This window comes from Sander lucioperca, chromosome 16 (genome assembly GCF_008315115.2).
Source record: "Sander lucioperca isolate FBNREF2018 chromosome 16, SLUC_FBN_1.2, whole genome shotgun sequence".
Lineage (NCBI taxonomy): Eukaryota > Metazoa > Chordata > Actinopteri > Perciformes > Percidae > Sander > Sander lucioperca.
This window is the reverse complement of record NC_050188.1, coordinates 6,075,782-6,090,600: the sequence shown is the minus strand read 5'-3', so window position 1 is coordinate 6,090,600 and position 14,819 is coordinate 6,075,782. Positions and strand designations below refer to the sequence as shown.

The 14,819-nt window shown below is 41.3% G+C and overlaps 1 protein-coding gene and 1 long non-coding RNA gene across 4 annotated transcripts; both read left to right on the top strand.

The window, feature by feature from the left end:
- The first annotated feature begins 684 nt into the window (after positions 1–684).
- kdf1b (keratinocyte differentiation factor 1b) lies at positions 685–12,011 on the top strand. Of its 3 annotated transcripts, none has more exons than XM_031279213.2 (4): positions 685–733; positions 3,116–4,065; positions 5,070–5,156; positions 10,977–12,011. In XM_031279213.2, exons 2-4 carry the CDS (start codon positions 3,135–3,137, stop codon positions 11,069–11,071), a joined length of 1,113 nt encoding a protein of 370 aa, XP_031135073.1. In that variant the 5' UTR covers positions 685–733; positions 3,116–3,134; the 3' UTR covers positions 11,072–12,011. The 3 variants fall into 3 exon arrangements, with proteins under 3 accessions (XP_031135073.1, XP_031135071.1, XP_031135072.1); XM_031279211.2 differs by having other exon boundaries at positions 689–887; positions 10,977–12,010; XM_031279212.2 differs by having other exon boundaries at positions 706–903.
- Positions 12,012–13,219: 1,208 nt separating this feature from the next.
- Positions 13,220–14,696, top strand: LOC116035753. The gene is made up of 2 exons (XR_004101446.2): positions 13,220–13,704; positions 14,288–14,696. It is a non-coding gene; the product is annotated as an uncharacterized LOC116035753 (long non-coding RNA).
- The last annotated feature ends 123 nt before the right edge of the window (positions 14,697–14,819 follow it).

Genomic DNA, 14,819 nt, shown 5'->3' with positions numbered 1-14,819 from the left:
AGCGGTCCGCGCTAGCTTGTTTCAAGCTACAAACACATTCGATTAGCATGACAACATGTCCCAGAGAACGACAGAGTGGGTACACATCTGTTATTAACCCCTAGGTTCGATTTGCGCCGGAATTGTCCTTTAAAACATATTGATAAATTACACCAGAGTTCGCCTTAAGAAATATTGACCAATCACAGGCCATCAAGGAAACGTTACTTATAGGCCTATCGAATCTAATAATGCATTGATGACTCTAAATGTTCAGTAACTATACACGTTTTTATCATTTGTCATCATTGATGAACACGTCAAAGAAGACTAGTACTTTTTAAACAGTAGCCTACTTTGCCTTAGAACTCATTAAAATGTAGCCTAGCTTTCGCTTTTGCCGTGCGCGCTCCCGCGATGGGTATGTCATATCATATCATATTATTCTATTCTCGGAAGGCAGTCAGAACTTGGTATAACACCGGACAAAATTTCAAAATAAAGGTATATGTTGACTTTGGTTTTGGAGGTTTATGTTATGAAAATGTTGTATATGTTGGCAACCTTCTCGGCTAATTGCTACGTGATGTAAATGCCTTCACAGTGTGTTATTACTATTGTAAATACGTAAAATACATAATTCTAAGGTAAAATCACAGTGGTGATTTAACTTGCGTTTTATTTTTGAAGTCATAACCGGAAGTCCAACCTCTTGTTGTAGCCACCTGGTGCTTTCCTCTACCTTGACACTCAGGTACGGATCTGGTCGAAACTTTGCTGAAACGGACATTCTTCAGCGGAGTTGATTTATGGGACGTTCAAAATGGATTAAAAACAGAAATGTTTAATGTAAGGTGGCGAAGACAACATTAATTCGGAAGTCAAATTTTGGACGCACCGTGTATACTGTGAGTAATGTTTACTGTAAGTCCTCTAATGGAGGAAAGAGCCGCGATGAGAAAGTCGCCATGAAAGTGAAAATAATTTGTATACGCTAAAGGGTTTGTGGCTGTGTCGAACGGTAACGTGTAGCTTAATATTAGTGGAAATACATGTGGGGGGGAAAAAAACAGCAAAATATCATTTACTTCTCACTTTTTTGTTCATTAGCTATGGCTCATATAACTATCCTTCACTACATTAAACTATGTTTACTACTGTAAACATTCGTCCCAACACATGACGTCATGTCACGGAACGCCATTTGTGTATACGGCAATTTAAAGCTTATTATGTTTTCAATGAATATGTATACCCGGTCAAACATAACCGAAGATAACTTCAGATTCATTGAGACTTTTTCTTGAACTCGGCATTCATGATGCAACCTACAGGCAGATGCATGCTTTTCTTATCTCAAAAACAATACATAGGTTTGCTGCAATAATAACTGCCATCAAGCAAGCAAGGGTGGCATTAACTTCCTATAGTTATACATTTAATTTGGTGTGATTGTGTTGATTCAGCGTCACAGTGTAAACACAGGAGATGGGTTCTTTGCATGCAGCAGTTCGCTTGTGGATGAATACAATTTTATTTACCTTTTTCATATAATATTTTTTGTCTTCATTGCACAGTTGCAATGGCAAATTTGAGTGACATTTTATAAAATAGTTGATTGTTAATTGTCTTTGACTGTGTGCTCACACATCCTCCAGAGAACCAGTTGGGTTACTTTACCTGCCACCTGGGGATAGTCGTTTCAGTTGTCTTGAATAGAGATGCCCTCAGGTGGCTTCAAGTGATTGCAGGTTTCGCTAGCTTTGTTATCTTGTTTATTGATGCGATTTCAACTAGGGATGCACCGAATCCAGATTTTTGGGTGTTCGGCCAAATACCGAATCCACTGATTAAGATTCTGCCGAAACCAAATACCGAATAACGAATCCTACTCCCATCCTCATCCACAGTAAACACATGAAGTAAACAACGTCCACAGCCTCTAAAATAGTTAAATGTAACAACTTAATGTTGAATTCACACGCCCTTTTCACATCGTAGCAAAGCACATCGCTATCGCCATGATGAGTGACAACTTTGTTTGGCAAATTTTCGCTAACCAGTGTATGATGAAGGCATGTTGGGTGGGGGAAATTAGAAAGCTAACGTGCAGCAGCTGGCCGTTCGGTCGCGCCGCTCCCACTGTAGGGAGAATCATTTGTAGGGTTGGTTACCGAAACCCGGTTCCACTATGGAACCGGTTACTACGCAACCGGTAGGAATCGGACAGGATTAGAACGCAAATTTCGGTTCCTCATTTTGGTTCCACTTAATGTGTCGACTGAAATTTTTTCCCTCTGTCGCTCCGAAACGGACGTAAAAATATCACACTTTCTCTGTAGTCTACCGTTAGCTAGCTACCGTAAATGTAGGCTACTTTTAAAATGCCATATTTTCCCTCTGGGCTCACCAAAACGGACGTAAAAGCAACCATTCACTGTACGTTATCGCTAGTAAACATATTACACTTTTTCAGTTTTTCAAGAATCGGTTTAGGAATCAGAATCGTTTTTAAAAGTACCGGTTCGGCATCGGAATCGTAAAAATCCAAACGGTACCCAACCCTACTCATTTGCCGAGAGAACGGCTGACAGCCCGGGAGAGGCACTGTCTGGCATGTTTTTAGCTGTGACTGTCCTTCCTTTGCCGTATCTGGGGTTGCTGCGTTTTGGCTGCTGTCTGTAGATTCCTTCAAGCGCGGCTCGTATTCTTTCGGGTGTTTCACGCGCAGGTGTTTTGGCAGCGGCGATGTTGTGTGTTGTTTGGGGTCCTTGCCGCCGCGGGACAGGTCGGCATTGCGGGTTGGGCGTGTGGCTCGGCTCGGGTCGCCTCGCCCTCTTTTGGCTCTTTGCCTTCTTTTCTGCTCGCGAGTTCCATTTTTTTTTCACTTCTTCACAGCCTACTGCATTGAACGCTCCACCTACATTACGTCGACCAGCGTAGCGCGTGCAGTGCAAGCGTAGGGTTCGGTTCGGTGGAAAAAAATTCTAAATTCTTCCCGTCAAAAATCCCAATATTCGGGCGAATCCGAACCCGAATCCTGGTTTCGATGCATACCTAATTTCAACACCATTTAGTTACACCTCGATTGACCTAATTTTGACCTAATTTTCTCCCCTGCTTGTCGCTTGTCCAGATCTTGGAGGCAGTAAGTCATGTCCGTCGGCAGCCCTGGCAGTCTGAGACAAAGCTCCAGGCCCGGCAGCTCCAGATATGGACCCAGCCGGAGCAGCAGCCAGAGGTCGTCCTACGAGGAGCGCTGTGTGGACCCAGTGGAAGACAGGCTCCCGACTCCAGAGCCAAAGACAGTCCACAAAGCTCACCTGAAAGATGCTAACGGCAAGGAGTCTGAGACCATCGGCTTCATCCCTGGCTCAGCTGAGCCTCCCTCTGCGACACAAACCTGCAATCCCTGCGCTCCTCCAGGTAGCTGCAGGACCTTTGTGTGCAGCGTGCTCACCTGCGGCCTGTATAGGGTCTGCCAGCGCTCCGTCCTCGCTCCGTGCCTGGCGCCAAACGAGAGCTCCCCAGACGAACCAGAGAAGGTGAGCCTCGGCTCCGTGAACCCAGGAGACAACAGAGAAGAGGACGGCACGGACTGGCTAGGGGACGTCCGCATCGCCGGAGTCAAAGTCGACAGTCCGGGAGAGTATTTCGACGTTGAAACCAAACCCCCGTCGTATGTGCCTCCGCGCTGTGGTCAAACACAGCCCAGGCACGCGTCCCTGCATGAGTCCATGGGGTTTGACGACTGGGAGGATGGCGAGGAGGACGTGGATTCTCTGATTACTAAGAAGCTGCTGGAGCTCTACTCCGAGTATCAGATCGAAGAGTTGGCCCGGTGCACCTCGGACTCTGTGTTTCTGAGAAAGAGCAAGGCCATCAACCAGCTCATCAACTCCCTGGCAGAGGAGCACAAAATGGGCGAGCAAGAGGCCGAGTGCCGGCTGGTGCGCGGCATCATCCGCATCAGCACCCGGAAGAGCGCGAAGAGGAGGCCGCACATCTCCAGGAGGGAGAGGACGCTGTCGGACAGCGGGAACGAGACAATGAGGGAGAGCGATTCCTTTTCGTTCAGCAACAACAGTGAGTTATAGTTCTTCACGTCCTCAATCCCAAAAAAATATCAGCGTTGCCTCTGAAACGTCATAGAATTGCTTTGCTGCCATCAAGTAATTCAATTCAACTTCAACTTCAATTTTATTTATAGTGTCAAATCCCAACAGGAGTTATCTCAGGACACTTCAGAGATAGAGTAGGTCTAGACCAGTGTTTCTCAAATGGGGGTACGTGTCCCCTTAGGGGTACTTTGGAGGACGCCAGGGGGTACGTGACAGTTTTTGCAAAATGTTTTTCAGTTCCAAGGCTGTTTACTTCTACTGTCCTTTTTTTCCAAGTTTGTCGCTCTTTTCAAAGTTTTTGTCGCCGCTTTTGAAGTTTGTCACCTTCTTTTTGAAGGTTCTGTCGTTTGTTTTGACCTATTCTTGCCTTTCTTCCTTACTTTTTTCTACTGTCTTTTTTTTCTTCGAAGATTTTGTTACTATTTTCGACCTGTTCTTGCCTTACTAAGTTGTTTTTCTGCTTTTTTCAAAGTTTTTGTCTCTTTTTTTCAAAGTTTGTCGCTCATTTGAATTTGTTGTCACTTTTGTCGCCCTATTGTTGCCTTCCTTCTTCCTACTGTGTTTTTTTTTCTCGAAGTTTTCGTTATTATTTTCGACCTGTTCTTGCCTTACTTCCTTCTTTCTACCATCTTTTCCCCCAAGTTTTTCCACTTTTTCCATCAGCATTTAAATGGACATCGCTGACATCGCTGTATCGTTCCTCTTTATGTAAAATTAGTCACGCTGGTTAGGGGGTACATGGCTTAAAAAAAACTGTTCAAAGGGGGGACATTAGTGAAATAAGCTTGAGAACCGCTTGTCTAGACCACACTCTATAATTTACAAAGATCCAACAATTTCAATTTCCCACAAGCAAGGGACACTGGGACATAGAGACACTGATACAGTTATACAAAAATATGATTCATAATAATTATAGCAGTTGGTACCATTACATTACAAATAACCATTACTCTCTGTCGCCCCCAGATGACTACAAATCAAATCCAAACATCCAAATATCTGAACTGACCTCCTCCGACAAGTGTGCCAGAGAGATGTGGAGGACCAATGGAAGTAAGAAATCTGTCTTTATTAGGTTATTACATACACGGCATACTGTTACATTCATACTTCATTCTGTTTTTAATGAAAACAGGATGTAGTACTAGTTGGGTTGGTGGCTTTGTTTTGTTTACACAACTTGTCTGTTATAACAGGGGCTGCTCACATCTCGCTGATCCGGCTGGTACCAGTTTGTTTCTATCAGAAAGAGCTCAACACCGGTTTGTTGGGCGGGGACGATGAATGCTTTTGTCCGGATTTCAATTTTACATGGGTGCCGATTTAATTTGTATTGCGATTTTCATATATTGCGATTCTAGAAGCGTTGAGCGTTGCAATGTTCTTTTCCTTCTTTACCAAAATTCAAAAGTTGAATGATACACTTCTAAAGGCAAGATATCATGAGACATTTCTAAAAAAACTAATTGTTTTCTAAAAAGAATGCGCATCACATGGCCAGTCAGTCAGTCAGTCTGACGTTTATTTCATTTGTAAAGACCTACATAACATGGATTTTCTGCATTTTCTGCTTTCCGTCTGTTTTGCTGGAAACGGATATGATGTAGTCACCGTCAGCTGTACCGTATGAACCTAGGGGGGGGCAATAATATTTCGGAGGGGGGGTGCCACCCCGTGCCCCCATCTACCCCCGCCCCTGCTGCAGCGCACTGCCGTCCTTCACAACTGAGAACGGAGAAATGTCTGGCTGAGTGGCGTTATGACCGAGCAGTCTGATATGTGTAGAGGTCGGTACGGTGATGCCGGAGCAGCCTGGTGTCGTTTTTTTTTTCAGGAGATTTAATAAAGGTAAACACAGTGAACTACCGTGCGTAATGCCACCGCCCTCTGGCTGAGTTCTTCCCAAGGCGTTCAAAACATTAATATAGCAGTAAACAAATATTTGCTGTGACAAGATAGAGTGTGGCGTCCCGAGCAGAGAATAGGTCACACTCCCTCCGTGTGTGTTGTAACGTGTTCTTTGTTTTGATAGCGGGTCCGGCCACGCCTACATCCGTGCGCCTTGCGCAACGGTTTCTGGTTTCTGACGCCGAGGGCCGCAGTGAGTTGGAGAACGGTCTGTGAGAGCCGTGTGGAGGCAATCCCAGCCCACTTTTTTTCGGTGATTGGAGTGCAGCACCAAAAAAAAAAAGGGTTCTGTGCATTGGCGTGGCTAATACATATTGACTTGTTGAATGGGGTTGGGTGGTTGTTATGCATAATATAATGTGAGGTAGGGCTGCTCGATTATTACGATTATTTTGGTCAATATTGAAATCACAGTTATTTAACATAATGATTACTCATTGACTTTTGGAAAGATGTTGCATTTATTGAACTTAAGAAAACAGTGAAACAGTTGAACAAATAAATAGCGAAAACACCTCAAACTGTCAAATTTCCCTTCATACGTTTTTTTTTTCCAATCAGAACACGAGACAAAATAAGAGTTTACTTGCGAAGCGCAACGTGCAAAATGATCCATTACTCTGTGTTTGTGATCGATGGGAGCCAAAATCGTAATCGCAATTAAAATTCGATCGACTGCACAGCCCTAATGCGAGGTACTCCCAGCTAATACACACACATGACAGGCACCAGACATGCCTTTATGGGACGCTTCACAGTACCAGTAAGAAAGGCTGTTTCTACAACTTCAGTCAGTTACAAGGCAGGATTAACTGGAAGACTTCTAAATGCACATGTAAGTAGTTCTTTTGTAGATTATGGTGAACTTGTGTGTGTTAGCAGTGCTTTGCTAGTGAGAACGAGGTAGCATGCTAGCGTTAGCATTACCGTTAGCATGCTAACGAGCTAATGGTTGCGGTTAGCCTGCTCGTTTCGGCTTGTGACGTCACAAGCCGTGCCAATTTTGAACAGCTCACCCGGGGACTAAAGGCAGGACACATTCAGAAACCGTATCTCACTCTAAACAGCATGGATGGATTTTTTTCAAAGTTTGTATGTGTGTGGAAGCACCAGAGACACAACATAACACCCCAAATCCCAGAAAAAGTGATTTTTTCATAATAATGGGCACTTTAAATTAGCAGTTAGTCAAAAGGAAATCACCTTGAACTGCGTATGATAGTGGGGATGTGAATGTGGATTCATGTTGTGTTGTTTGCCCGAGTACTGCCACTAGTTTACACCGACCGGTACAGCGTGTCCATGGACCTTTTTCACAGCAGACATGTTGACTTGTCATAGTAGGAAAAGCCCAGCTGAAATTGATAACCTTAACGATGGCTCAATTCCATCAAGTGTCCCAGTAAGCTATTTCAGTGAGTCAGCATGAACAATACCAGGACCTCTCCTAAGTGGAATGCAGCCATCATTAATGGTTTGGAATACACCTGTGCTTTTCATGCTATGACATGTCAACATGTCTGCCGTGAAAAAGGTCCATTGTTTACTTGTGTCAAACGTTTGTTGAGAAGGAAACGTGAAGGCATCAGTACAACTGTATTTTATTGATAATGTGGAATTATTAATTATATAGTTTGTATTTATTTATTGTATTGACAATATGGAAGTATTACTGTCACATTGAATGCCTTGTTTTGTTTTATAGTAGAGCCTGACCGATATTATCGGCGGGCCGATATTATCGGCCGATATTAGGCATTTTCCAAACTATCGGTATCGGCATTTATAATGGCTGATAAATGAATATTTAAAAAATAAAATAAAAAACGGACGAAACCCCCTTCAACCGTGTTCTGAGTGTCGGCGTTGCATAGTTTGTTCACCAGAGGGCGCTCCACAACGTCCCTGTTGGCAACACTCTTTGATTATCTTTTTTTTTGTTATTGTGTTTTTGTTCAAAGGACTTTACGTTTCATATCTTAAGTTTGTATTTTTACACATTTTATTTATCAGAACTTTAAAGGTGCTTTAAGCGATGTCATGTGTTTTTTAGGCTACAACATTTTTTTGTCACATACAGCAGACATCTCCTCACTATCCGCGAGCTGCCTGTCCCCTGAACACACTGTAAAGAAACGGTCTCTGTAGACAGCCCAGGCTCCACAAACGGCAACAAAAACAAACTGCGCCGACCTGGGGCCTGTTTCACAAAACCAAGATAAGGGATTAAGCCGGGATTTATCAGTTATCCTGGATGATTTAAGCCTTGACTCGGTTTCACGAAAGTGGAGGCACATAAATCACCATGGAGATTTATTCTGTGCAGCTAGCCTGCTCCTGACCAGGCTAACAGCCAGGATTTATTTAATCCTGGAGCCTTTTCTGATCACCCAGCAGTGGTTTTACCCTATTGTTATCAGCCTGGATTAAAATACAACAGGTGCATATTGCTGTTCATTTAAGTACTGTTATTATTTAAAGTTGGGACCATAATTGCTTTTAATAATTATTCATGTGACAGTCATTGTTACTGTTATATTGCTGTATGCAGACTGCTGTTCATATTGTTGTTAGAAGTTTGATGAATATATTATGACAGTTGTTGAGATAATTAGAAAAGGCTGATAACATTTCAAATGTGTTTTAAATGAAGTCTGTTACTAGGGCAATATATACAATGCTGTACATTTCTATAGTTGACCAATGCCCCTTGAATTATTTTAGTTGATACATTTTTTTTAATTCTTTAACAATAACGATCATGTTTGTTCCACTTCCATGTGCATGGTATTTGGCATTCTTAGCACACAAATTGTGTTGTCGAGTAAACTGGGACTATAATTTGGGAGGATTGTACAATTTGAAGAACATATCCTAATTGTACAATCCTCCCAAATTATAGTCTTAGTTCACTGGACCAGTAACTATATAGTGATGTAGGCTACTGTACATTCATGTAACAACAGGGAGAGGACACCTCAATGGTTTTTGACCTTATGTTTTGCTGGGGGGGAAATAACTGATGAATATACTCTGTTCCATTCATGTTTACAGTGTGCATGGGATTTATCACTTAATTATCTTTATAGTTTCTAGATTTTAGAGTCCAATTTCTTCAGTGTCTTTATTTTCTATGTCCACAAGGGAGCAAGGCATATAATATGTAGAGAAGGAAACTCGTCCTCTATATATATAATATAATTATATATATATATATATATATATATATATATATATATATATATATATATATATTATATATATATATATATTATATATATATATATATATATATATATATATATATATATATATTATATATATATTATATATTATATATATATAATATATATATATATAATAAAAACGCAAGAAAAAGCGTGGCAGATAATAGCGCACCAACTGAATGATAGTCTAAAAATATACATTTATAAACTACTGCTCTTAACTGAAACCATTCAATGAGTCCCTTGTCATTTGCAAAAACGAACAGTTGTACACTTTGCATTAAAAGTGAGCAGTGGAAGTTAATATGACTTAGGAAATTTATATTTTAGCCCATGAGAGAGAGGGAGGAACAGTGAAAGAGATATTTACGCATCATACTCTAGCGTTGTAGAAAATTGATCTTCATGGTAAATTTCCTGAGTAACATTATCTTCTGCTTACTTTTAAGGCAAAGAGTACAACTGTTAATTTGTGCAAATGATTAGTAGCCAAATCCTTGAATGGAATGATTATGACCGTTTCAGTTCAGAGCAGTGGTCAGTTAATGTATATGTTATGTCCGTGATCGTCTGCTACGCTTTCTCTCACTGTTTCATTACAGTGGCTGTGTTTCTTTTCTTTTTATACAAATAATGTGTTTCACATCATCATACTTCCACAAGAAGCTGCTGCTAACTCTGTATAAAGTATGAACAATGCGTATTCTCCATTTTGGCATCAGTAAATCTGTGATCGACCTCGCGGTCTTTTGAGGAAAGCCGTGGACGCGCATCTATCTGAATTACTTCAGCCTGGCTCGACCTAGTCGCTCCTCCTCAGCCTGGCTTGACCTAGTCGCTCCTCCTCCTCAGCCTGACTCGACCTAGTCGCTCCTCCTCCTCACCCTGACTCGACCTAGTCGCTCCTCACCCTGACTCGACCTAGTCGCTCCTCCTCACCCTGACTCGACCTAGTCGCTCCTCCTCAGCCTGGCTTGGCCTTCGTGCAACGCACCAAGTCAGGATGAACAGATTAGACTAGGTCAAGCCTCGCTTTATCAGTTATCCTGGATTTATATATTCTACTTTTGTGAAACAGGCCCCTGCACCACCAACCGAGCTAGCCTCCGTTTTGTTTGACAATACTTCGAACGTCAACAAGAAGTGACATCACCCAACATGGCTTAGAGCACCTTTAATATATTTTGATGTTCCTCTGTTCTGTTGTGACAATAAAACAAACAAGTTTACTTTTAAACTGCATTATCATATTATTTTAGTGAGGACTCATAAATAACTACAAATAACTAATGTTAGGGAAATCTGTTTATGTTTTGTTACGCGTTTCTGGATTTTTTTTTTAAATATACATCGGCCGATATATCGGAATATCGGATTTTTAAATCACCAAATATTTGCAACGATATCGGCCTTAAAAATCCTTTATCGATCGGGCTCTAATTTATATTTTGTGTGGACCCCAGGAAGAATAGTTGTTACGACGGTAACAACTATTGGGCATCCTTAATAAATAAAATACTCCAGACGAGCAAGCATACATTTTTGCCCCAAGTCCGGAAGACATTATTATAAAGGCTCTCCTGTTTTTTTTTCATCAACTATTCATCGGAGGAACTCTTACCTCTTAAAATATTCCAGATGTGAGGGTGACGTGGTTTCTAGTTGCAGTGCTCTGAGAACAGGGAAGTGCGAAGCATATTAATGCTGAGGAATGACCCTGTGTTTTTTTTCCCCACAGGTCATACTTCTGCTTCTCCAGCAGCCTACTCGTCCTCTCACAGAGAGACTCATTCTTCAGGTGTCCCGCTGATTCGCACCTCTGTGAGAACATGAGTTCTGCCCACCGCTGGCGATCTATGCTTGAAATGATTTCATGTCATGCTGTGTCCACAAGGTCCCAACACGGGACATTAAAAGGCGACACTCCTTGCACATTAGTCTCTGGCTGAGCCGAGCTCTTTTGTAGAGACCGTGGCCTTGCCGTGGAAAAAGAAAATGTGAATATTCACGTTGTCTGAAGGACTTCAGGGAACTCTGTGTGTAGATATCTATGCTTGATACAGTATATAGTATGTGTATGTTTGAAGGGTTGCCCTTGCAGGCAGATATCGCCAGCAGATCTTTGTGGCTCTTACTGTACCCCGATTAACCGTCCCCTCGTCCTTTTTGAAGGAGAACTGAGTTATGTTCATGAAACCTGACTCTGCTGTTGTTATGCAAAGGACATTTGGATTTTTGGAGGGGGCACATTTCATCATCATAGATTTGATTGTAAACTGATTTGTGTGATTTTGAACTGTATTCATTGCTTTCAATTCAGTGATTATGTTTCACATATGATGAATGATCAGAAATGATGTTCTGATAGTTTTCAGAATTTGCCATAAAAGAGGTGTAGTGGCAACAGTGTGCAAGGATGAAAGCACAATTGTCAGGAAGAGGAAGGCAGTTTTATATTATGGCTCATAATCCTGTAATATTGGGTGGAGTTCTTTTATGTGTGACTGGTAGTACGCTAGAAATAAGAATTATGTCAAAGGAACAGTTCGACATTTTTGGAAAATTTGCTTATTGGCTTTCTTGCAAAAGAGTTACACGCTACAGCTTAGCATAAAGACTGGAAACATGGGGAAGCAGCTAGCTCGTTCAGTCCGAAGGTAGTCTACATCCACAATGTACCACTTCTGGGATTGCTCGGGTGCCGCCGGAAATCCCGCCGGATGTCCCTCATTTTCGGCCGGATGTCCGTCACCTTCCGCTTTCTTTGTGTTGGCGTTCTAACCTCCGGTAGATTTCTGAGGACTATGGTTAACTGCTCCTCAGATCTCTGCAGGGTAAATCCAGACAGCTAGCTAGACTATCTGTCCAATCTGAGTTTTCTGTTGACTAAAACAACTTTTGAACGTACACACGTTCCACCAAAACAAGTTCCTTCCCGAGGCTATTTTGCAGCGGCACCGTTGCTCCGTCCGGCGCTTAGCACCGCCCAAGACGATTGTGATTGGTTTAAAGAAATGCCAATAAACCAGAGCACGTTTCTCTCCAATCCCGGAATGCTGTGTGGACTAGTCAGACCCTCCTTTGCGGTGCTGTGGAGGAAGGTCTGGCAATGTGAGACAGGTCCGAAGGTAACAAGATCTGACTAGCAAAACCTCAAAAGCGTGCTAATTAACACGTTATATGTTGTTTGTTTAACACAGAAACAAAAGTGTAAAACCGACAAGTTGTGTTTTTTTCAGGGAGTTATGTACCGGACTATTTCTTGGTCACAATTTGTCGTTTTTACAATTCTGTACATATTTGAAATCCTATATAACATGTTAATAAGTGTGCTTCAAAGGTGCTAATAGGAGTATTTAGTTACCTTTTCACTGAGTCAGGCTAGCTGTTTCCCACAGTTTCAGTCTTAATGCTAAGCTAAACTAACCGCTTGGGGGCGTTAGCTTTGTATTTATACCATACAGATACTCTCTATAAACAGATATCTGCATATGAATGCAGAATATGTAGATAACGGCATAAGATTTTGTTATCGTAAGCGTTCTGGTTTTTGTTTGTAGTCCGTTTGTGGTATTGACCAATTGCGTTTGAGCGGGATTTGGCTGCACGCAGTTAAACAGTCCGTGTGGAAAGAAAAGAGGCAGAATGCATTGGCCGAAATGGAATCTCAGAGCCCATCGGCTATCGTCTTTAGCTTTCTATTAGCTTTTTTTTTAATTTATCTGCATTCATATGAAGATATCTGTTTTATTTTTTACCATTACCGATAGCCGATGGGTTCCGAGATTGCCATACAGATACGAGAGTAGTATTGTATTGGCAAGAAAGTAAGTAAATAAAATGTGTTTGTTATCCCATGAGAAAAAAACAAGCTGAAAGCTACGGAAAAAGTTAGTAAGCGGACCTTGAGTTTAGATTTTTTTTTTTACGTTAAAATGTGTTTATGATCATACAATGTGAAGTGTGATGTGTGATTTTTTTTTTCTTTTTCTCTTAATTATTAGTGTAATAATATGAAGCCAATAGCTCTTTACATTGACCTGGTGTTTGATGCATTCTGGACGCTGTCCTGTCTGTAACTCAAGTCTCAGATTGTAAGATGTTATGAAAGCTGGTGTGGACTGCAGCTAGACTTCAGGTCGTATTCATGTACTGTAACTTATTAGTGACATTACACCCCCCCCCCCCCCCCAAACCTGACTCATGAAGTGAATGTCTGTTTTCTTACCCCAGCAGCATGCATGCTGTGTTTGCTCCTGGGCGTTGATGGGAATTTGGCCAGCTGACTCAGTGGATTTTATTTAGCCGTGTGTGTGTCTTCTTATCAGCATTAGCTTATGGCCCCTATTGTAATGGCTGCAGTTAACACACTTGGGCAGCTTATCCGCACAAAACCTGTGGCTTAACTCTAGATTCTCTAGATTCCCAGGATCTATCCTCTTGTGCCCCATTTTTTTTAATTCTAAGTATTTTGTGACAGATAATAAACAGTATATTTGATTACACTTTACTTGAAGGTATCTACATTAGGGCTGTCCTCGACTAAAGAAATTCTTAGTCGACTAACACTTATATGATTTTGTCGATTAATCGATTAGTTGATGTAATCGACAGAGCTGTGCTCTTTGAGAGGTGGTTAAGACTAGAAAAGCACAATATAAATGTAGTTAATTAACCATCTGTAAAACTGAGTTTCTCCACAATTACTCCTGCAAAAGCACCACTTTAAATCTTGTGTTTACCAGAAATGTGCTCATAAGTTTCTTGGAAATGAGTAATTAGTTTAATTAATTAAACTAAAGAAATCTTAGTCGACTAAGACCAAAACGACCGATTAGTCGACTAATCGACTAAGAGGTGGCAGCCCTAATCTACATAAGAGTGACATGACACTGTCATGAACGTGTCATAAACATTATAAACAAGTTATATACACAAGTTAATAAACGTTTATGACATAATGCTTCTGTCAGTAAGTGTCATTCGGTTTAGGGTTAGGGTTCATGTGTCATGAAAGCGTCATGTCACTCTTATGTAGATACCTTCAAGTAAAGTGTTACCGTATATTTTTAGTGCGTCAGAAATTTGGCTGCAGCATCAGTGCGTGGTTGTAATGAAATGGTGTGGAACTGGTTGCTCGGGTTTCGACCAAGAAGCAGAAAATGCAACTAGACTATTGATGAAGTGATTTCATGCGTTTGTGTCATATAAACTGTAATTGTCCTAACATTCTTCTTAATTTACTAAACTGGTTGAATGATCTGCTGAAGTTTAGCATTTTGTTCTCATGCGCACATAAGATTTTTCTCAGAAGGTTTCCTAAATTCCAAAGTATAATGCTTGGGCCTCTCACCAAGGTACAGTATGTTACTAATGGTACTATAGTGACAGTAACCCATTGTTTAACTGATGTCTCGTTGTAAAAACAATAAAGTTAATGAAGTGAAACAAAAAGGAAGACATTGTTTGCTTGTTATTCGCCCCATATGGCCACATGAGGGAGACAAAGTACGCACCTCAGTTAGGACACTTCAAATAATAAGATCATTTCTTAACAAGAGTTGCAGATTTTTTTATGCTT

Coding starts and splice junctions, on each gene's coding strand:
- kdf1b (XM_031279213.2), top strand. CDS start 3,135: ATGTCCGTCGGCAGCCCTGGCAGTCTGAGACAAAGCTCCAGGCCCGGC. Junction 4,066..5,069: donor CTTTTCGTTCAGCAACAACA/GTGAGTTATAGT, acceptor TGTCGCCCCCAG/ATGACTACAAATCAAATCCA. Junction 5,157..10,976: donor GATGTGGAGGACCAATGGAA/GTAAGAAATCTG, acceptor TTTTCCCCACAG/GTCATACTTCTGCTTCTCCA.